A 22,701-nucleotide genomic window follows, 5' to 3' on the forward strand; every position below is an offset into this window, starting at 1 on the left:
AAATGCACCCAAATTCCTTCTTAACATAAACGTTATGTTTTATTTTTAAGCAAGATGGAAAATATTGGTCTATTTTTGGAAAGTACTTATGAACTAGGGGTTCCTAAGATAGATATGTTTCAAACAGTGGATTTATACGATGGCACGAACATTCCACAGGTTTTTAATAAATAAATTGATATTCCTATAAAATGATAATTACTATCTGTAGGATATGTCAGCGAAATTAGTATTCAAATCCATAGTCTAAAGCGCAGTTTCTGATATATCTCGTCCATTAGGTACTGAATGGAATAATAGCTTATGAAAGAAAGGTAAAAATATTCTGCGTTCATATGTTTCTTTATAAAGATTTGCCGAGAAATGACAATTTATGACTTTTGATGATTCAGAACCTGGATATTCGAAGTAGTAGATTATAACTCAACTTAATAAAGCTACTTGACTAACTTCATAGGCTAGGGCTACCGGATACAACGGACCTACTCTTGGCCCGAGTTCTACTTAAAAATCCGACAAATCTCGGATGATATGGATTAACAGTTTCATAGTTAAACTTAAATGACTATTCAACACAAGGCCACAACATAATTATTAAGTCCGCACCCTTACTTCATCAATAAAATGTTGTTTAATTCTGTTTGACTAGTAATATTATCGTTTCTCTCTTTATAGTGTATACTTCTAAATAGTTGAATTGTATCGTAGAACTATCTTAACATAGAAGTAAGATGTTCTTATTGCTCATAACAACTTTTAAATGATTTCCTATCACCGAATATCATTTTCGTTCTTACACTACCTATAATAAAGACTATGTTTTCAATATGTTATTCTCTTGTCATTTCAGGTGATTATGATGGACAGCTGGACTTCCTATCTTCCTAAAAATCTCACTCTCCATCAGTTATACCTTCTTCATAGAAGATAAACGTTATTTTAACTAACTATTGAATCATTCTTTTGCTATGCTATGTTCATATCGTGGTATTTATTTCTTACTTAATGAGTTGCGCTGGCTTTAGTGATCAGAACTTCGATAAGGTTCGATTTAAAGATACTCGTTATCTAAGAATTTTTATACGACAGCTAAGGATAGGGTATTAATACAGTTTCAAATTAATTTCTGTCTCAATAGAATATGAAACACCCTTTCTTTAGATTAGGCGGTTGCTTATAAACCATTCCTATAGTAATCTATGTAAAACTTTGCAAGGTAGTGAAAAAGAAAAGATGGCGAAGTCTCGCCTTGGCTAAGTAAAACTAAAGGGTACTATTACATTCTAGATGTTTTCTATAGTAAAGTGATAATAATTTCATACTAACAGTTATAAAGGACTCTATTTTAGTCCTGTGCTACCATTACGTATGACATATCATCAAACAACTCTCTACTTTATTTTTATCGTTAGTATGTCAGGGTAATCGACTACGTGATTACCGCTTTGAAAAGTAAAAATCGACAATACTATGCCATAATAATAAAACTTATAATATCAGTTAGTAAAATATCAATCATTTATTATGCAGATTCAAAATTAATAATAAGTATGACTTTAAGGTAATTATTCAAGTCCATTTCACGAAAAGACGACATAATAGCGGCTTTACATGAAAAAATAAGTCTGTCAGCTTCACTAATTAATATGGTAGTAAAAGATGAAATGATCAGCTAGAACTAATACAGCTCATTTGTAATCCAGCAGGAAAAGGATAAAAAAATGCTACTTTTAACATAGTAACAATCATCAATAAAGGAGTTATTACGAACATGGCAAAAAAGTATAAAAGTTTTAAAGAGAAATATTGACTCTATCTTATGATCTTTAATCCATTTTATTTCAATTAAACAGATAAGAATACCGTAGTTGCATGACAATATCAAAATACTGTTCAAATTAATTTTACATGGCTATACTACAAAGATATACTTTACCATTCACTAATAATTATGCATCTTTAGAAGAACATTACTGCTTAAGTTAATAATCAAATAAGTATAGATGGCTAAGTTGCGTAAGACTGGCTTTAAAATGTCGGTGGTCTAAAACTCGTCTATCCTTAAAATTAAAAAGTAATGATAAGAAATCTATTAGAGCTAACAGAGAACTCCAATTTTGTAAAAAGGCACGGTAACTTTTTAAATAAGACTTTATGTAATAACATCAGCTAGCAATAATAGTAAGTCATTTAATGTACTTAAAAAAGTAATACTGTGCGCTATTTCATTATCAGAATAGATAATTTAGTCGGGAAAAAAGTCTGTAATGCTAGTAATAGATTGGAATGAAATTGTCTGTGTCTAGATGACGCAAACAGTCTTAATTTATCAAAGGATTTCGTCAAACTTAAAATTGATAGGAATTAATTCCAGGCTTTCATTTTTTCTAATCAGAAAAGGGCTGGCCACCTGTAGCTACAGATAAAATATCTAAAACAACTCTTTCATTACTTAATATGCCGACATGTGTAACTCCCGGTAGTGAACGATATGATACTGGCTGCGATTGCTCATCTTTCCAACGTCTACAAACCTATTATATTAAATTAATTATATATTGTTTATGTTTCTATGACATATTCCCATTTATATAGAGAAGTATCTCTGTATCTTACTTGTAAGCTTGGTAAAGGTACACGTCCATCGCCATCAACTTCGATTACTTTCGGCTTTTGATCAAAATTATCACTATCGTACTGAAAAATATTCGGGGTTTTGACTCCTATACCTAAATAAGAATTACACATAGGGGTACTTTACAAACGGCATTTTACTAATTTGGTTCAATCTCTTACTCTTTATATTATTCTACTCATAATTGTAAATGAGGCTAGTTTTAACACAGTTACCATGCCAGCAATAGACAGTGACATTAGGAGCTTGCAGAGTTGTCAAATCCTTGTTATTTAAATACATTTCATAAACGCCCTAAATAGCAAATGAATATAACATAGATTTTATCCTCTATTTATTCTATGGTTAAAATAAATTAGCTTATATTGCTGGTGTTGCTATATGTCTTACATGCAATGATTGCTGTTCCAATAGAGCGCCTATATCACTAGCTGTGTAATTTCTTGTTGGTGTGCTGAGAAAAACGTAATCTTTCCAGTACTTTGCATTTGGAAATAGCCATGCTATACTGCCTAAAATTTAAAATTTATAATAGAGTTTGTACAGCTATCTTAATAGGATACTATTATTCTTACAAAATTGCGTAAAAAGGGCGTCTATTTAAGCTTAGTCTTACATACCGAAACTTCGAGCAAGCGTACGAATAATATTAGGATCAATAAAATCAGGTAATCCATCTAGTATTGGAGATAGCTGAATAATACGTAAAAATTTCACTTTATGAAATTAAAATAAAGATATTATACCGGGTCTACAATTTTAGATCTGCATACAAAATCTGAATTAATTCTTTCATTCAAAGTTTGCTTGTTTTGATATTATAAAATGATCAAAATTCTTGCATTCACTGATATTAAAATATATTGGTTATGTAAATAGCTATGGCTTTATTTCCTCGCTTCTTATACATTAGCCTTACCACGCCAGCAACTGTCTGTCCAGCACCTGCGAATACTCCAGCTAGAGCAATGTAAGATTTTATATATTTTGCTTTCCATGCTTCGCTAACATAGGTGTTCAAAAATAAAGTCAAGACTGGATTGCCTACAAAATCGTAATTGTTATAAATTATTATACCGATATAAGTCTTATATTAATCTAGGCTTTAAGAAGTAAGTCTTGCTGTGAGCAAATCACAAAATAGAAATATACTCGGGATTTCTTTTCCGACATACCTAAACTTTCTGCCACACAAACCACAGGAGTATTGCTATTGTTTGCGTATGCTCCTTCAATCATTTTTTTCAAATTATGAAATATACCATTTGGTAAATAATAAGAATCAGCTCCAACACGCCAGTCGTACTAAATTAATAGATCAAATGCACATTGCAGGCAATTTATTAAATCATATTTATAACCGTCTAATAAGAATTAAACTTTTTATTAATAGCAACGGCATACTTACAGGAGCAGCTATCAAATTTTTATTCTGCTGATATCCAATACTCTCCAGAGCATTGATAATGGTGTTATACTCTCCAGTTAATGATTTCAGCAATCCCGATGGGTCAATGAATCGAATGTTTTCTATTCCTGTACGAACTCTTACTTGGACACCTACGGAGATTACAAAAATGATGATCAGTTCTATTCCTGGTAATTCGGATATATCAAATTTGTTGCGTTTATTTATTCCATCTTAAACGCTATCTCTGCTTGTAATGTAACTAGTATTGTGATTGTAGACTGTTAGCCATATTTAGTATAATTTACGGTAGATATTTATCCTAAGAGATATTTGGTAGCTATAACTATAGACTGTAGTGGTACAGACTCTATGCTAGAGTACAGATGACTATACGCAGTAAAGTGATAAAATTATTAAGTTACTAATAAGGCTATAGGTAAAAATAGAACTGTAAATCATATTAAAATACGGTTAATTCATTGTACTTTGGCTGGTGTGAATAATGTCTACGTAAGTACTGTAGTCGTATCCATATTGGATTAATGATGGTCGCAGTAGAATAGTCTTACTAAGAATAATTTAACTATGTGTAATATAAGGTAAAAGGTTGCCATGCGGATTGTAGCTGCGATTGCTACGAAAAGTATAAAAGCATGCAACTTTAGATTATTCTGTTAGTTCGTTGTAGAAGTCTTTAGTAGTAGTATTCGGCTAGAGTAGAGCTGTGTGTAGTTAATCTTTGTATAAGATTCAATAAAGCCCTTATTTTTTTTAAATTTGGAATTTTGTGATCGGTATATATCACACTGCTAGAAGTATAATTATGATAAATAGCTGCTTAAAGATTTAGCATTAATTGTACCTTCTGCTGCTGGAGAATAAACGTGAGTAACAGCATCGTACTTTAATTTTATATTATCCTCCCTATTAAGGTTTCAAAATTAAGAAGTTGCTTGATAGACGCGTCATCATTAAACAAAAAAATTAATTATAGAATTTAAAACTGGTTGCATCGCATCTAATACTAGCTAATGATAATGATAACTATAAAATCTCATTTATGATAGATAAGAATATACAGTAGATTAAGGAGTACTAGAAAATTATCATGTTCAAATGCTCGAATCAAACTATAGTTATCGATCATACTTTATACTTACCAGCAGTCTATAATAAAGGGAAGAAAATCTTCAATGTTTACCCATATCAATTCCCATTTGGACTTTTTCTTGCAATAAAAGTATGGAACACTTTTTCTGTCAAGTTTAGCTTCGAGTTGAGCTCCCAATAGGGCTAACCGTAAAGTGAGTTATTCAAAATCATTTAAGATTACCTTAGATTCTAGAAGTTTGTTCAAGTTAAATTATTTCATATAATGTTTGATCTATTAATTAATTGATATAATTCCAAAGAAAAATTTCGTTGGGTCTAATATCAGCACGCAATCTAGTATGTTAGTAGTTGTAAGCTTAGTACGACTCCATTGACCAATTACGCTTTATGTACCTGTAACAAGCATGACAGGATACATCTTTTTCTTATTACTAGCTTTAAGTTTGTTAATAAAACTGCGAACTGAAGGAGACCGAAGAGGATTTTTTTCTTCATTTTGATATTTGATGTATGGTCTATAGATATGTAAAGCGTTAGTTATTATATCAAGATCCTTGCCTGATACGACGTAGTTAATCACAAATTTCCAAAGACAGTATACAATAAGAAATTTATTAGATCTTTATACAAATACACATTACCCTCAGTTCTACACTAATCGAATAAAACTACTAGAAAGCTCTTAGACTGAATTACTATATCATCTAAAATTGCTAGCTTATACGCTTTTGGCAGCATCTGTAGCCATAATAAGGGTAGCAAAGTTAGCTAGACTATATTTTTAATAACGATAGTGCTCATTGTCATAGATACTTTAGCTGAGTATCATTATAGGCAAAGCTTTACACTTTGTCAGAAAATTTTGCTATATGTGGCTAATAATTAATTTACAGTTTGGTACTTGATTGCATAACATCTGATTAAAATATATTCGCTGATCATCGTTACTGTAATTCCAATGCTGATGATAATAGTATTTTCACCGAGCGGAAGACTTATTAACTAAAGTACAAGCAAATTTTAATCCTAAAAATTAATCTATCATAGTGTTCAATATGACTATAACAAACATATGTATAATCTAAGCATAGTAAAAGTAAACGATAAAAGTGTAACTTGAAGGGCGAACGTAATTAAACTACGAATTATATATCATTTATCGCTAGCGATTAATGATAGAATCTTGTAGCTTAAGTTGACATGAGTATTATGTAACTGGGTATAATTTTAATGATTAGCTGGCTACTGCAAACCGCGATTTGAAAGCAAACTAGTAAGATACCGATTATCAATAAAGGAATTAGATCTATTTCCTCTGAGGCGATATGTGGTTGAAATTCTAGGTTATAGAAACTCTTGCTATTAAAATAATATATCTATTTATGCCACCTAAGCCTAATTGACCTCTTAGTTACTACATCGAAATAGTACTACTGTGGTTCGTTTTATTTTGATTATCATGGTTATTATCAATAAGTTTAGTGATAATAACTTGTTACTATAATAATGATAAGTAGATTAATCGTTATCCGATGATACAAACTCTTTCATCTTGTTCACAAATGCATCCTTTCCTCTCTCAGTATATAAGTCTTTCCAATTTCCCATGTCAGCGTTTACGGCCCCAACAGCTAACGTTAACATCGTTAATGTGATAATATCAAAGCTCTTCATGGTGTCAATGGTAGGCTGCTAATATGACTTTAGTAAAATAAGCAATGATTTTATACTATAGAAAAGTTATCTTATGCTAAATAAGACGAGTATGCTAGATAAGGTCCACGAGTATTATTTCCAACTGTCAATCGTTAATCTTCAACTAACGGCTGTCTACTAGCGCTTCCTCAGTAATCTAGACTAACACTGCAATGAACTACCGTTGATTACCTTAGATATTATAAAAGTTTAAATTATTGCTTTATTATATAACCCTAAAGCAAGATCTTTGCGAATAGGATAGTGCATCAAACGTATCTTCAGATTAAATTGAATTATAAGACGATTTAAAAGTAAATAATGGATTGGCTAGGAAGTAGAGGACTGCAGCAGGTAGGCAATTAAGGATGTCTTTATCACAGTATAAGGTAATGTATAGAACAATACCTTAGCATTAATAGACCGTAGTATAATGTAGACCAAATGCTGATGTTATAGTGTACGTTAAATTCTTGTATGCAGAGCTTGCAATGATAGGTTAGAGTTCTAACTTAAATATCATACTGAATATATATTATGCTAGTTTTTAAAAGTAAATCTGTTGGCTATAATAGTCTTGTTTGATCTACTACCTATATCATATTGAAATAAAACAAATTTTAGTATCATGTGACTAGCTCGTGAAAAATAGACAAAATTACGGCAGATACTGATAACAATCGCATGAATATTTAACGAGTACTGCATTCTAATGACCTAGTTAGTTTACAATTTGTGATATATTGTAAGCTATAATTTGCATTCGATATAGACTAATAGAGGTTCTAGATTAATCATTATATTGTTATAATTATTAGTTTATATAAGCTACCGCCTAGAAATAGGTAATTATTAATAGGTATTTGTTGTATCATTTAATTGAGACTCATTTATATCTATTAGAAGTTGTATTCCATAAAGATCGACAGTTATTGCTGATTCTACCTTCGTGTTATAGAACGCAATCATGTTTGCTGAAGTACAGCAGGAACATCATTACACACTTATACATCAGCTGACTAACATTAGACTATGTTGTATGCTTTTAATTTGAAATTGCAATAGATGAAGATGGACTATAAAGCGTAGAGGCACATCGCAGTTACATGAAAATACCTTATGCTCATTATTTTGATAGCATTAAAAATAATTCAATCGTAATTTGCATTATAAACGTAATGATTGCCATCGTAGTGGAAAAACGCTTCTATCTTGATCATAAATCTCAGAACTATCAATATTATTATTCTAATTTGAAGATTTAATTAGGAGCTATTTCCTATATATTTCTTCTGCGCCTCACTTGTTGCCAACATCAGCTAGAATTAATTGGAAAGATTACTATCTAATTATAATCAATAGAACAAACGATTTAGCAATAGAAATCGTATTATACCAAAGATAAAATTGTCAATCTCTGGTAGTTAACGAAAAGAACAAATGCAGATAATGACATCTCTTCGCAGATCCAACAACCTTAAATTTTGAATCAAATTCTCCTTTGCAGTAGTCTACTCAAATGTTAAGAGTCAGATTAGTATACTATATTATAACGTGACGTTATAGAGCTGACATCTACGACCTTCCATGTACTTAGTATTAATGTTGCAAGTACACTATTTTACCATACCAACCACCTTCTGCAGTTAATTTATGAAGCGTAGCGACAACCCAAGGTCACACAATACCGTACTTTATTTCATATTATTAGAAAGCTTCTAATAGAAAATATTACTGCAATTAGCTGAAAACTCTGCGGCTAAATATTTTGAGTACCATTAATTGAGCTAACACCAATCACTCAATATTTTCATTCGAATTAGTACTCAACTGATTCGTTAGCTAAAAACATTTTTATTTTATTACTACAAAATATTCTATTTATTAAAAGGAAGAAATAATATATGCATTATACGCGTATATTGTAGGCAATTGTTGCTTCAGACCGACATTATTTAATTGCAACTTGTATTTCATTAAACTGATTAGTTTTAATGTGCAAAGGATGCAGATCAATCGTTGACGAGCATCAGGCTTTCACACCTTATCATACATTACTGAGATATTACAGGAGTCTATTTTCATTCGCAAGTCCATTCATATTGTTACAATTAAATAGAGTCAATCGTCATTTGCATTAAAAACACATATCTTAACTTATGTATTTTTTTATACATGACAGTTTTAGTTGCTGGCTGATTTAATCAAGGACACTTTCATCTTTTCCATACATCTCAGAAGGACGAACTACGTTAGTTTTTAATTAAAAGAATTTAATTGATAGCTATTTCCTATCTATTTCTTTTACCCCCCCCCCCCCCCCATCGTTTTATTACAGAAGCCAGACTGAATTACTAGGTAACATTGCTATCTAATTATAATTAAGAACCCAAACTAGACAGTAGTAGTAATCATATTATGCTAATAGCAATATCACAATTTTATGATAGTTACCAAAGCAACACTTCGCGAAAAATGATCTGTTTATGTAGGTATATCTGTGTTACGTGATATCATTTCTATTTAAGTTTGTTTCCAAGCTTTATTTTGGAGTCCGTTTGCATGTTCAAATCAACTTATTAAGTGAATGACTTTTACTAGAAAGTATCAGAAGTTTTTGATCCACTGCAAGTTTTATCCAGTTGACTAAGTTAGTTATATACTATAAACATCTACATCACAGTGATGCTACAATAATTGCTAGGCTTAATTAAACAAATAACAGACGAGGCATTCTACAAAAAATTTCATTCATAGAAAACTTAAATAACACACTTGAAAACTCATAATTTATTTGCGAAGTGAGGCTACGTATTGCTCTTTGATTATCCGTCGTAGAATTTTGCCACTGGCAGATTTTGGGATCTGAGTGACAAATTCGACACCACCTCTTAATTTTTTATGTGGAGCAACATTTGCTGCCACATAATCCTGGACCATTTTTTCAGTTAAATCACCTAGGAAATGGATAACGTCGCTATTAGCATAATTCTAAATTTCTTTGCGAATCTACATTACCTACAGCTTAAGAGAATACTCTTTAATTCTCATCAATAACCTACCTTCAGGATTCTTTTTGATAACTATAGCTCGCGGAACTTCTCCAGCTTCTTCGTCATCTATCCCAATTACTGCTGCGTCGGCTATGTCTTCATGGCATTTCAATAAAGCTTCGAGTTCAGCTGGAGGAACCTAATAAATTATGATGCCTTTATTTAATCTGTCTCTTATCGCAATGTGTTTACTAATTACTTCCGAACACGCTTTAAAATCTCCGCTAGTACATTAAATAAACATTTCATGTGCAATTTTTTACCTGAAATCCTTTATACTTGATAAGTTCTTTCAAGCGCTCAACAATGAAAATATGGCCTTCCTCGTCATAATGTCCGACATCGCCAGTTCGTAGCCAACCATCGCTATCGAGGCAATTTGCTGTTTCTTCCGGGCGATTTAAGTAACCCATCATTATCTGCGGACCTCTAGCCCATAATTCACCATCTTTGTTAACCGGCAAAACTTCTTTTGTATTTAAATCGACAAACTAAAAATTTGCATACATGAAAAATTATTTCTGATCCAAGTAGAAAAGATTTCGCTTTTCTATTCAAAACTGAATTCAAGATTGCTTACACGAAGTCTTTACTATAAATAAGTCTTCATGATATGTTAAAAGAGTGATTATATTCTTTAATACTTGTAATGTCTATAAATTTTACCTTGAGTTCTGTATTTGGAATAGGTGTGCCTACTGAACCAATTTTGTACTTGTTGCACTCGAAAGGCAATGTAAGAATTCCACAGGATTCCGTCATACCATATCCTATTAGGATGGCATAAAATGATGCTGATAAATGACACCAAATACTAACGACTACAATTTCAAAATCTTTAGATTTAGTCAATCAAACATAGTTGATATTTCTTCAGCACCTTAACGAATCTTGAAATCTACGTTGCTTAATTAAAATCTGTTAAATGCTAGCATCTATAAAGAATCAATTTTACCTTGATTAAATCTTTTCAGATTGAACTTTGCGATAATAGCATTCATAATTTCACCTCCAAGCGGTGCAGCACCACATCCAATGTCAGTTAAGCTCGATAAGTCGTACTTGTCAACAAGTGGCGATTTAAGTAAAAATAATGCGAGGGGAGGAACTATGCCAATATGGCGAACCTACAGTCGTATAAAATCAAAAATCACATTAAATAACCTAGGTATTACTATTAAGTTATGAGTAGATTCCTACTCTCTTCTAACTTTATACTCTGATACTTATACCTTTGTAAGAATGCTAAATGATGCTTACGAACGTAGCTAGGCAGATTTAGTACTGTAATATAAATTCTCGATGCCTATTTTCAAGTTCTTCAGAATGCAATATTTAATAAGTGTCGCAATTGCCTCCGAAATGGTACGGTACTAAATACAGTGATTTCTAATTACTGTAAATGGTTGAGGACAATTCTATAAATTCCTTTCATTTTTATTTGCGCTATTCCATAGAAAAAGCATATTAATGCTCCTGATACTAATTTTCTATGTACTGTATACCATACTGAATGTGGCTCTGTTACCTTGCAGTCTTGGATTGCTTTCAAGAAAGAATTGGGTTCAAAACGAGGTAATGTTACTATTTGAGCTCCGTCTCTGAGGCCACTTGCCAATAAAATAATCATACCGAAGGCGTGATAAAATGGCAGTACAGCCAATACAGGTACACGTTTCAAATCTTCAGGCTTAACTGCTTCATGATGGCCTTGTTGCAAGCATGCTACTAAATTGTAATGGGATAGCATGACTCCCTTTGCAACACCAGTAGTACCGCTGGAATACGGCAAAATGCAAATATCTTTCTTCGGATTAATTTGAACATTAGTTGGAAATTGATCTCCACTATCGCTATATTATAAAACAGATGAATGGAAGTTGTAAATACCACATTTGCAAAATAATTATGATCTAATTGAGCGAATGATTTCAGAATTGCAATTGATTTCTAGTTATTAATGCAAACAATTTCTTCTTCGTTTTGCAAAAATGTTAGTTATTGATTGCAAGATGCAAAATAAAGAGAACGTTGGCAATAATTTCTTTCTTAAAACAAACATCGACCCATATAGCTGACTACAGTAACCTATTACAGATTGTGAACCGTTTATTCCAGCTTTTTCGAATCACGGTTTCCTCATAACAACAAGAAAATGATCATTCTGAATAAAATAAACATTTAAATCGGTATGCAGTCTTAGGTTAAGGAATTCATGGAAGGAATAGGTGGACAAATTAAAAATAATTATAAATGGTTAGCTGGCGTTGATTTAGAATACGCGAGACTTTTATAGTTAGGTTTTTCGATTCCATATTAAATACGCTCTTAGAGTGGAATTAAAATTGCCCAGAGCTACGCGGTATATTAAGAATTATATAAACAAACAGTTATAACAACAACATGAATAAATCACTTGATTCTGTGTATGTTGTATCCAAATATCAGTCCAATAATAAGCGTAACTAACCTGATCATATCAACATATGATATATATCCTTCAGCTACACCAAATACAAATTTCTCTTTGAAAGTGATATCAAGTTTATTGATTGTAGGAATGCAGCTTTCCTCAGCAACCAAGTATTGAGCTCCAGAGTCTTTTAATTGGTGATTAAATTCATTTTCTGTGTACATATGATTGCATGTTGTAACAATGCCCCCAATAGCCAAAACACCATAATAAACCACCGCCCAGTCGATGCAATTTGAACTAATAATTGCAACCACATCGCCTTTTTTGACGCCCTTCTTTACGAGTGCTGAAGCAAAGCACTTAATAAGGCGATCTAGTTCTTTATACTTGTAAGTTTTACCGGTGATACCATCGGTCTAAAATAGGATACAATTTACAATTTATTACGTAAGATGGGCAGTAATGAAAACAGAATGACTGCAGCTTGCTATAAGCTTTACACCATTTATCATCGAAATCTCTCTATGAATATACTATTCATAACAATGATCGCAAAATGCTTATAAATATGCATCCAATTCTAATTACGTGAAAATAGGTTATGATGTTCACAATCAACAGTACCAGTGCTAGCCTGCTAAAAGGTCAAAGTAACGTATGGTAATTTTCATTATTTACACAGTTTATGCTATAGTAATATGAATCAGATTTGCTAGGACTGTATTGGTCAACTGCTGAACCTTAGCAATTACATAGGAATCTTATTACGACGATGCGTAATTGGGATGTCGCCAGCCTTTAGTTAGTAGGATTTATAATGTCTTTTTGATGCAGCAATATTCTCATATAGCTAGCTGTATGCTAGCAAACCTTGCAATACAATAATATAGAAGATATAGGATGAGTATCTACAGCAAAAGTAAGCACTTGTTATCTGTTCGTAGCCCAACTGGAACTGATATACTTCAAGATTTTCCGATTTTAAAGCTATGCAGTGCGTAGAAAATCGATTTTAATCTCACAATAGCCTAAATGCTAAGCACATACCGGTACGATAGGTGTAGGAAATAAGTAGTGCAGATTCTGTATCATGCACTATGCTTTCAATATAAAGCTGCTGGAATAAGCTGGTCGAAAATACAATTCATGCAATACTACATGAGACTGTGTATGTATTTTGAGTTTTTCTTTCTATGCTGCTCTTTTTTTAGTGAGTAGTATATGACCATAAAAAGATCAAGTTAGAAATTGAATTTTAGAAGCAACACGAGGTATTACTGCTGGATAAAAAGGGCTAGATCAGGGTCACTTTTTATGTGATAGTCCACAGATTCCACCCTAATTATTTGATTTCTTATAACTAGGTACAGTATGATGATAAGCGGTAATGCGAACATGTTAGCATCCGCATAGAGCCCTTTCTACTTTGCGATAACCTATAAATGTTCTTCCAAAAGAGCATTCATTATTCCTTAGGTAACATGATGAACAAACCATTTTGGCTAATCATTCAACAATAGAATTGATCATGGACGATTTAACTCTTAACATTATTAATACCACAACTTGTTAGAAAATAATAGTCTGCTTTGAATTTGTATTCGGCCAGAAATTAAACAAGATAGTACTGTTATTCAAGACTGAGTACCATAGAAGACTATGGGCAGCAATGTTGTTCACAAATAAAAATTGCACAAAAGAACTTTAAATTTAAAGTACAAGAAAAATCAACTGCCTTCTCTCTATATCTTACAATCTATTCATCAATTCCTTGGTGCAATGACTATTAGTATCGAAATAAGACATTGTATTATGCTGCTTGATAGAAATTAACAACAGTCTAGTCTCTGCAAGCTTTCTTCATTCCAGAAAAGGCCTAAGCTAATTAGATAATGTGACTTTATTATGCAACATTTATTAACAAGTAACAACAACTTCAACTATCATCGTCTACTATTCTATGACATTAGCAGCAGTGAATTTATAAATCAACCGGTATAAGCCACCTCTATCCTCTATTATTAGGTGTGAAGTAGTGGGTGATAAAATTAAATTTGGCATTTTGGCGCTGCATCATCGTGATTTACATCTCAAGTCCTTTTTGCCAGTAGATTATGAAATTTGACTGACTATAAATCATCGATCAGTACTTAAACAAGCCTAAGTGGGCTCATCACGTAAAGAAACATTAACATAAGCTCATAATGGTTCGTTAGAACTGAAAACCGGTTTGAAAACAACGTTATTGATTACATTTTTTTTTGCAACCATATTACAATATTGTTTGACAGCAACATCATTACGATTACTTCTAGCCATCATACAGCGTTTGCATCCTCTCTCAAACTTACCACAGCAGGTCGATCAGCATTAGCGGCGAAATTGCGGCTTACGAATTGATATAATGAAATATCCTCTGGAATAGGAACAGTAATAGATTGACGAACAACGCCGGCCATCCTGTTTATTAACAATGAAAATAGGCGTATAAATAAATTATCCAGAAGGTCTAGAGCAATTATATAGCAGCAATATCATACTCCTTATCTAAGATACAGTATAGATAACAAGACTATCTAACGCAGCTCATTACCGTTACACTACATCTACCGATGCCCCAGGCAGTTGTTAGTATAAAACCTCTTACGACTGCTGATACTAAAGGTTCTGTATTGAAGCTTATATTTCACTACATGATGCTGACCCTGGAAGATGTTTTGCTACTGTGGGTGCTGTAGGTAGGTGCTACGTTCGTAATATATAAGTTCTGTTTTTAAAGAGATCTTACTGTATGTTGTTTTTTCGATGAGTCTGTTCTTTTAAAGGTACTGTATTGGTGCTCATACTTTACTGTGTGGTGCTGATACAGGAAGATGTTTTGCTACTGTATAGCTTATATAATATATATTATACTATAGGTAGGTAGGTGCTACGTTCGTAATATTTAAGTTCTGTTTTAATGAGATCGTACTGTATGTTGTACGTTCGATGAGTATAAATGCGGTTGGATTGTAAAATAAAAGGAAATTTTCGCTGCAGATCGTTTACGAGTGTATTATTGAGTTGCAACAGCTAGGCTATTACTGAGACCCACGTTCACTTTTGGATTGTTACGTTGCAGAGTAACAAAAGGTAACACCATCTATGTACAATATTACTGCTTGAGGTTAATTGCATGAGTGGATTATGACTTCTTCAAGATTTGTGTGTATATACTTGCGTAGTATCATTAAGGCTGTCCACCAGATAGGTACGAGGTTAATTGCAGTCGCATTTTGTCATTAGTATATTATTAGTATCTACGATTATAATTTGACTTACGAGTAACACATTTATAGCATTTTTGCTATTCATTAAGTTATTGTAAAGCACACGCGTAAATGATATTGAACATGATAAACCCACACTATCAACATTAGCGCACGCAATTACAAGTATAGAAATAGGAACAAAAATATGTAAAATAAATGCTACATTCTTGATTATGAACGCACATGTAATGTCGTAAGAATCGAGAAAAATGCCCTATTTTATTTACTGCAAAGTAAAACATGAATTCCTCAATAATACAAACTAGTCCTTGATATAATTCATCTAAATTACTGTTAAGCCAGTTCGATATAAAATTCTCATATAGAAAAAAAATTTTAATTTACAGATTACAACGTCAGAATAAAAAATTACAGTAAGCTAGCTGGTTGCTTAATGTCAACAACGACAACTTAAAGGATCACAGAAATTTCTAAAATTACTGCAATAATTTGTACCTTTATACTTATTACTGGACATAATTCAGTATCGACATGGTGGTAATGATAAATCTCAAAAGTTGATGTTGTTAAATTAAAAATTATCACATCGCAAAAATCAAAGGTTACCATAAGCGTAGTATGTACTGTATTCTATACTGTACGTGTATAACACAATCGTCAAGACTTGTTGTACATCAAGCTATTCCGTTTTGTCGTAATTAATTAATAACTATTTATAAAATGACCTCGTTACGAGATATACAAATGTAATTCTAAAAAACTTCAGCATGATTGGATATACTCTGTACAACCATACGCGTATGTAATAAGATCAGTAAAGCAACTCAGAATGCTTTAATTTCTGCATAAGCCGGTTCTATCCATGGGATGGGTGGCCACCAGTTGCAATAGAAAGTATACCCATTATAACAGATTCATCCCCTAGAATTCCCATATGACTTACACCTGGAAACGATCTTACAGACACGGGTTTTGTTTGTTGCTTTTTCCAATTCTGGCACACCTATGTTTTTAAATTTATCCATGAGCAGGAATACTGAGTTATAAAACATCCATATTTTATCCTATAATATATTTAAGCTACCTGCAAACTACGTAAGGGTACTGTTCCATCACCATCAGTGTGGGTAATGTCAGGTTGCTTTTCAAAATTATCATCCTTGTAATAGAAGCTATTCGGTGTAGGAACGTTTATGCCTATTACAAAAACGAACACGAAAAAAAGTAAAGGATAGCAAATAACTGATGTATAAAAGGATATAAGAATCTTTTAAACAGGTCTTCAAAGCTTATGAAATGTTAAATATACCATGCCAGCAGTACACCGTGACATTCGGAGCATGTAAAGTTGATAAGTTTCTAGTATTGTGCCACATTTCCGTTATGTTCTGAATATTAGCACAAATTAGGTAAAACAGTAAAATGATGACGTTTTGCAATGACTTTGAAACAATAAAGGAGAATTATTTTGCATATCGTTCCACTAAAGTCTTACTATCAATACTTACATGCAGTTTCAAACGAGAGAATATTTCACCAAAATCTTCAGCGGTATAATTTTTCTTCTTCGTCCGAACAAACGGATAATCTTTCCAAAATTTTCTATTCGGTAGTAACCATGCAGAACTTCCTATAATCCATAACACAACTTAGGTAAAATATGATCATGCAGCAATAGGATTGCATCAAGATTGCATTTTACCATAAGTTCGAATAACCGATCTAATAACATCAAAGTTGACGACCGGAGGTAAGACACCGCCGCTGGGAGAAATCTATAAATAAAAATAATGAATGCACGAATCTGAGTTAGCATATTTTTCTAGGAATTCCATATTTCCATTTCCCTTCAAAACTAGTATTACGCACCACACTATAAATCACTTGGCCAGCGCCAGCGTAAACACCAGATAATGATATATGCGCTTTAACGTATTTATCTTTCCATTTCTGATCCACGTAAGTATTTAGAAATAAGTTGAACATTGCGTTTCCTATGTCGTAAAGTAATAGGTAATCAAGTTTATGAGTCTTTATAACTATTTTTTATAAGGAAGATGTTATGCCTTACCCATGCTTTCGCCAACACAAACAACAGGTATGTTACTGTTGTTGGAATAAGCTTGTTCAATTGCAAGCTTTAGGTAATGAAAAACTCCGTTCTTTAAGTAGTAAGCATCAGCTCCTATACGCCAGTCAAACTGCAATATTTTAAAATGCATCAATGATTACATAAAATAAATACTGCAATTCGTTTCAAAACGAATTTTATCACCTTTGCGATATTGTTATGCCTTACTAAGAAACTAAATTCCTTGCATACACACATATACCAGTACGCTTACTTACCGGGAATGCGATTATATTTTTGTCTTTGGTATAGCCAGTAAAAACTAATGAATCAATAATAGCGCCATACTCCATGCTGACACCTCTCAAGCCAAATTGTGGATCAATGAAGCGTATGTGCTTTGTTCCATTACGAACTCTAATCTTGATACCTAATTCAGATTGATACAGTAACAAATGGAGTGAAAAGATATCCCAAATAACTACGTATAACTAAATGTTGTAATGGAGCGATAGCTTTTACTTCAATTTTACGAGATAAGAAATTAAATGAAGAACGATAGGAAAGATGATCTCCTAACTGTATATTATACCTTCATGGGCAGGTGAATAAACATGATTTTTGCTATCATATTTTAATTGCATAATATTTTCCCTATGAAGGAATTGATACAATCCAATCAATTACTCTAGTAATACAGTACACAGTATAGCATAAACACATATCGATATTAGACGTAAACTAACCAGCATCTTATGACAAATGGGAGTAAAAAATCAACATTTAGCCAAACTAATTCCCAATCGGTTTTTTTGTCACAAAACCAATACGGTGCCGTTGTTCTATTGAGTTTAGCTTCTAACTGTGCTCCACCTAGGGCTATGTTAAGAGTGAAATAAACTTAATATCAATTTTTCAAGGTGAACATATCACAGTATTACACTTAAATGTAGCGCAAATTTTACTCATACAGCAATCTCTATAGTATGATCAGTTACGCTTGGATAGTTGTAGTACATACCTGTAATCAATACCACTGGATGCATAACATTAGTACCGTTGGCTTTGATTTCTTTAGCAAATTGACTGACTTTATCCCGATTGAAATTGGACTTGCTATAAAATCTAATTATTATCGGTACCGATTAGTTTTTTAAGTTTATAGAAGGCAGGTGTCATGAGTTGTCAGTGAGGTAATGTACTGTATTTTATGTTAGGATAGAAGTGAAGAATACAATAGTATCGTTCTTTTGCTTGTGCAGGAGTTGCCAAAGAATTGCTGTACATTGCCACTATTTTTATGCATAACGTTGGCATATTAGTCAAGATACTATGAGCTCATTTCAACAAATTAGTGTAATCAAAGATGACAGTCAATGGACGTTAATATGGATCTAAGTCGCTACTGTACCATTGAAAGCCATCGTATGGCGTAAGCTTAAGATGACAGTGTTAAACAGTAGTATTTACGTAGTGTCTTACATTATGAATTAAGGTAGGCTGACATATATTAACAGTAGAAACCGTTGGACATGATGCAGTATACAGTATGAACATCTCAATCCAATAGTACAGTATCATTCATATCCAAAACAGTTTATAAGGATAATTTAAAGGTATAAAGAGGAACTAAAGCTGCTGGATATTGATCCCTCGCTGTTAGTACTAGAATAAATCAATTGATCTAGGATACGATGGTATGATATCCTAGAGGATCCACGGAATCAGTCCAGACAATTCCAACAAGATTAAGAACTCAATCATTGAGGATTTAATGCGAAATCCAATTATGTTTTTGATGACAACCATCAGATATTGTAGTTCAGAAGAATTTTTAAGCAAAAGACTGAAATTGCTGGATATTGAATGTGACGATTATTCTTTGAAAAGAAAAATGGCAACAAGAACTGGAATAGCTAGACAAGTTCAGACATCAACATGGCTAACAGGAATGATATGGAACATTATAATACAAACGGGGTACAACAGAATACAGTAACGTCGATAACAATCTACTTTAGCGCGATCACCACTGATCTAACCTGTGAAATTCTTTTGCCATAGACTGGTATTTTTCTTGAGAATAAAACTGTTTCCAATTCAATGCATGAACAGTTGATGGACCTACCACTGTCCATACCATAAAAAAGTAAATACAGATCTTGACTCCTATCAATGACGCCATGATGCCACAAATTGGTTGAAGTCAGCAGCGTTGTTGGACTGTTGTACAACACCGTATAAAAAACGAACAAGACAATTTTTCTCATCAGTGCTTATTTTGAATAATATGGCAACGATCGCTGCGCTATTCAATGATCGATCCATCAATAAGAAAGCAAAGATTGCCTAGGATGCTAGAAATCAATGGATTATTTTGTGTTCTAGTATGTGTCATAAATGACTGCAAATCATGGATAGAGAGTAAACTATTGCAGTGAAGGCGATTCAATCGTACGTTGTCGTAAACTGATTGCAATAGCCGACGTCGAAGGAGCATCCAGAGTTTTTAGCCTACTGTATTATTATTAGCCATTGTTGTTATTTTTATCAATGCATGTTCGATCAATACTTAGGATAGATAATCTATGATCAACCAACCTTAGATAAATCAATGTTATATGGATAAAGAAGAGCAAGTACGCGCCAAGAATTAATCTTGATTTGGTGGCGATCCAGTGATTTGCGTTAATACTGTCGATGATGAATTATTCAATGGATCACTTCATCATTTACAGGCCAAGTCAAGATGGATTACACTTGCGTGAAGGCCAACAACGCAAGAAACACTATTTTGATGGATTTCTTGGTCGATTGATATCACCGTAACAAAGCTAAGAGATCAAGTAGGGAATGATCAAGGGAAAGACAGTGTCAATGAATGATCCAATCCAAGATGGAGGCGATGAATTTTCAACTCTTTCTCCGATGCTTCTTTGACTATCTATGTGCTCGCAAAGACGATTAAGCTTGAAAGTTGTCAACGTCAACAAGAAATCATGGCCGGCAGGCGGAAGGACACACCAGTATCAACGCGACCCGCGATGACTGTGTAACAGCATCGTGTGACGTCTGGAGTCAAGTCCAATGAGGCGATTGGCAGCTTGACGTCGTACGATCTCGTATGATGCTTTCAGTTGATAGGTTTTGACCGCTTGTGACAGACACGCGGACGTGCGGACGCTCTTGTCAGAATCCAGTTCAATCACTTTACTGTACTGTACAGTGTACTGTACAGTACAGTAGATTAGATTACAATACAGTACAGTACAGTACTGTACTGTACAGTACTATGGATTCATCCGCGTACTGTACTCAACACTACAGTACAGTACTGTACACTGTACAGTTCCATTCAAATGATACCAAATTTGTCTAATAAGGACTTGAAACTATAATTTCATATATTTCAAACAGTGGGAAAGGCTTATGAGTTATGACTGACACCCCTTACACTGTACACTGTACAGTGTACAGTACAGTACAGTACAGTACCATACAGTGCATGTACTGTAGGCTAACCCTGAACTAGTCTGTTGCACAGTACAGTACAGTACAGTACTGCACCTTACAGTGCATGTACTGTATGCTAACCCTGAACAAGTCTGTTGCACAGTACAGTACTGTACCTTACAGTGCATGTACTGTAGGCTAACCCTCAACAAGTCTGTTGCACGGAGCCACGGACTACTGCAGTACATGAACCTAGACTTATCACTCTCGGATGGACAGACACTGTTGGCCTCACTTCCTCAAAATAGGGTACCAAACACCTCGATAGGACACTACTTTAGTATGGAACCGATCGATTTGAAATTGACTCATTTTTTTCTAAATTAAGTAGTATTGCATTGAATATCAGCATCGAAAACTAAAGCTCTTCATGGAATCAGCCAGATCAGATCGTCCATGTTATTGAAATGAATACCAGGGATTCAGAATACAGACGCGGAAGCTCCATACTAAGTAAGCATTTTTCGAGATTGACGGCCCTCATCGGGTAAGAATAGTCCGTCTGTCTGAAGGAATGATCAGCCCAGGGCAGGATGGTGTTGGTCTTCTTCTAGTATTGAACAGAGTACGGTATGATTGACTGCCCTCATCGGGTAAGAATAGTCCGTCTGTCTGAGGGAATGATCAGCCCAGGGCAGGATGGTCTTGGTCTTCTTCTAGTACTGAACAGAGTACGGTACGGTACGGTCGAGAGACTAGTTGTTACCCAGGCAGAACTGAAAGTTGTAGGAAAGAGTATGGACTGCGAAGTGAAACTGCCAGTCAAAGTAGGATGGTCGAGCAAGCATTCAAATTTGAGCGGTTAGACTGAAGACTACATCAAACTGCTCGCCTAGCGCTGCATGAATGGAGAACAGCCTTCGTCATTAGCAACAAGTTATCAAGGTATTTGATCCAACCTGGTTTATTTTTCAATAGGAGAGATGCGTTAATAAATTGTTCGACTTGCTCTTTTATCTCACCTTATTCATTGATCATCGCTTAGTTCGGAATTCCTCCACTAGAAGCACGATAGTCGACTAGACATTCCAACAACAATCGCCCAAAATCGCATTGGTAATAAGAGTAATTCAAAGTCAACCTGCAGCAGCGTCAGCGGTTATCTTGTAACCATGGATATTAGTCTTCTACGCCAACGTATGCATGATTTTATTGACAAAGTAAGTAGGAAGAAGAGAAAGTGTCAATAATTTCGATCTATGATCATGAATTTAAGATCATTGGATTAAAAATCATCGACAAGCAATAGATTGCTTTAATCATCCAATTCTTGCTCTCTAGGGAAGCTACAGCACAGCTTTATTTTGGGCAAACAAGTGCCTTTGCTTATCCAAGGGTAAGTTAAATAAGATAAACCAATTCAACATGTTGTATAAGCTTAGTTGTGCTACCAATACTATCAGTGCTATGATCTTACTACCTACGATATGCTAAACATGGTGGATAATTCTTCATTCATGCTTATGATTGTATCCTTCTTGTAAATTGAAATCAACCACACTAATCTTAGGACAAATTCGTG

General features: G+C 33.6%; 3 protein-coding genes across 3 annotated transcripts; all 3 read right to left on the reverse strand.

Annotated features, from left to right (window-relative positions):
- Positions 1-2,387: 2,387 nt before the first annotated feature.
- On the reverse strand, positions 2,388-6,833 carry TRIADDRAFT_59600 (uncharacterized protein; the record flags this gene model as incomplete). Its single annotated transcript, XM_002115635.1, has 12 exons — positions 2,388-2,534; positions 2,617-2,729; positions 2,851-2,929; positions 3,026-3,147; positions 3,256-3,328; positions 3,555-3,679; positions 3,811-3,940; positions 4,044-4,195; positions 4,909-4,970; positions 5,207-5,339; positions 5,553-5,674; positions 6,703-6,833. The coding sequence occupies 12 exons, from the start codon at positions 6,831-6,833 to the stop codon at positions 2,388-2,390; spliced, it is 1,389 nt and encodes a 462-aa protein (XP_002115671.1).
- Positions 6,834-9,644: 2,811 nt separating this feature from the next.
- On the reverse strand, positions 9,645-14,782 carry TRIADDRAFT_29779 (uncharacterized protein; the record flags this gene model as incomplete). The annotated part of the gene is made up of 8 exons (XM_002115636.1): positions 9,645-9,811; positions 9,917-10,046; positions 10,171-10,398; positions 10,574-10,677; positions 10,863-11,034; positions 11,436-11,760; positions 12,378-12,739; positions 14,675-14,782. 8 exons carry the CDS (start codon positions 14,780-14,782, stop codon positions 9,645-9,647), a joined length of 1,596 nt encoding a protein of 531 aa, XP_002115672.1.
- Positions 14,783-16,451: 1,669 nt separating this feature from the next.
- On the reverse strand, positions 16,452-19,851 carry TRIADDRAFT_59602 (uncharacterized protein; the record flags this gene model as incomplete). Its single annotated transcript, XM_002115637.1, has 12 exons — positions 16,452-16,598; positions 16,680-16,792; positions 16,905-16,983; positions 17,104-17,225; positions 17,298-17,370; positions 17,465-17,589; positions 17,667-17,796; positions 17,945-18,096; positions 18,259-18,320; positions 18,413-18,545; positions 18,688-18,791; positions 19,709-19,851. 12 exons carry the CDS (start codon positions 19,849-19,851, stop codon positions 16,452-16,454), a joined length of 1,383 nt encoding a protein of 460 aa, XP_002115673.1.
- Positions 19,852-22,701: the final 2,850 nt, after the last annotated feature.

This window comes from Trichoplax adhaerens, genomic scaffold (genome assembly GCF_000150275.1).
Source record: "Trichoplax adhaerens TRIADscaffold_11 genomic scaffold, whole genome shotgun sequence".
NCBI lineage: Eukaryota > Metazoa > Placozoa > Uniplacotomia > Trichoplacea > Trichoplacidae > Trichoplax > Trichoplax adhaerens.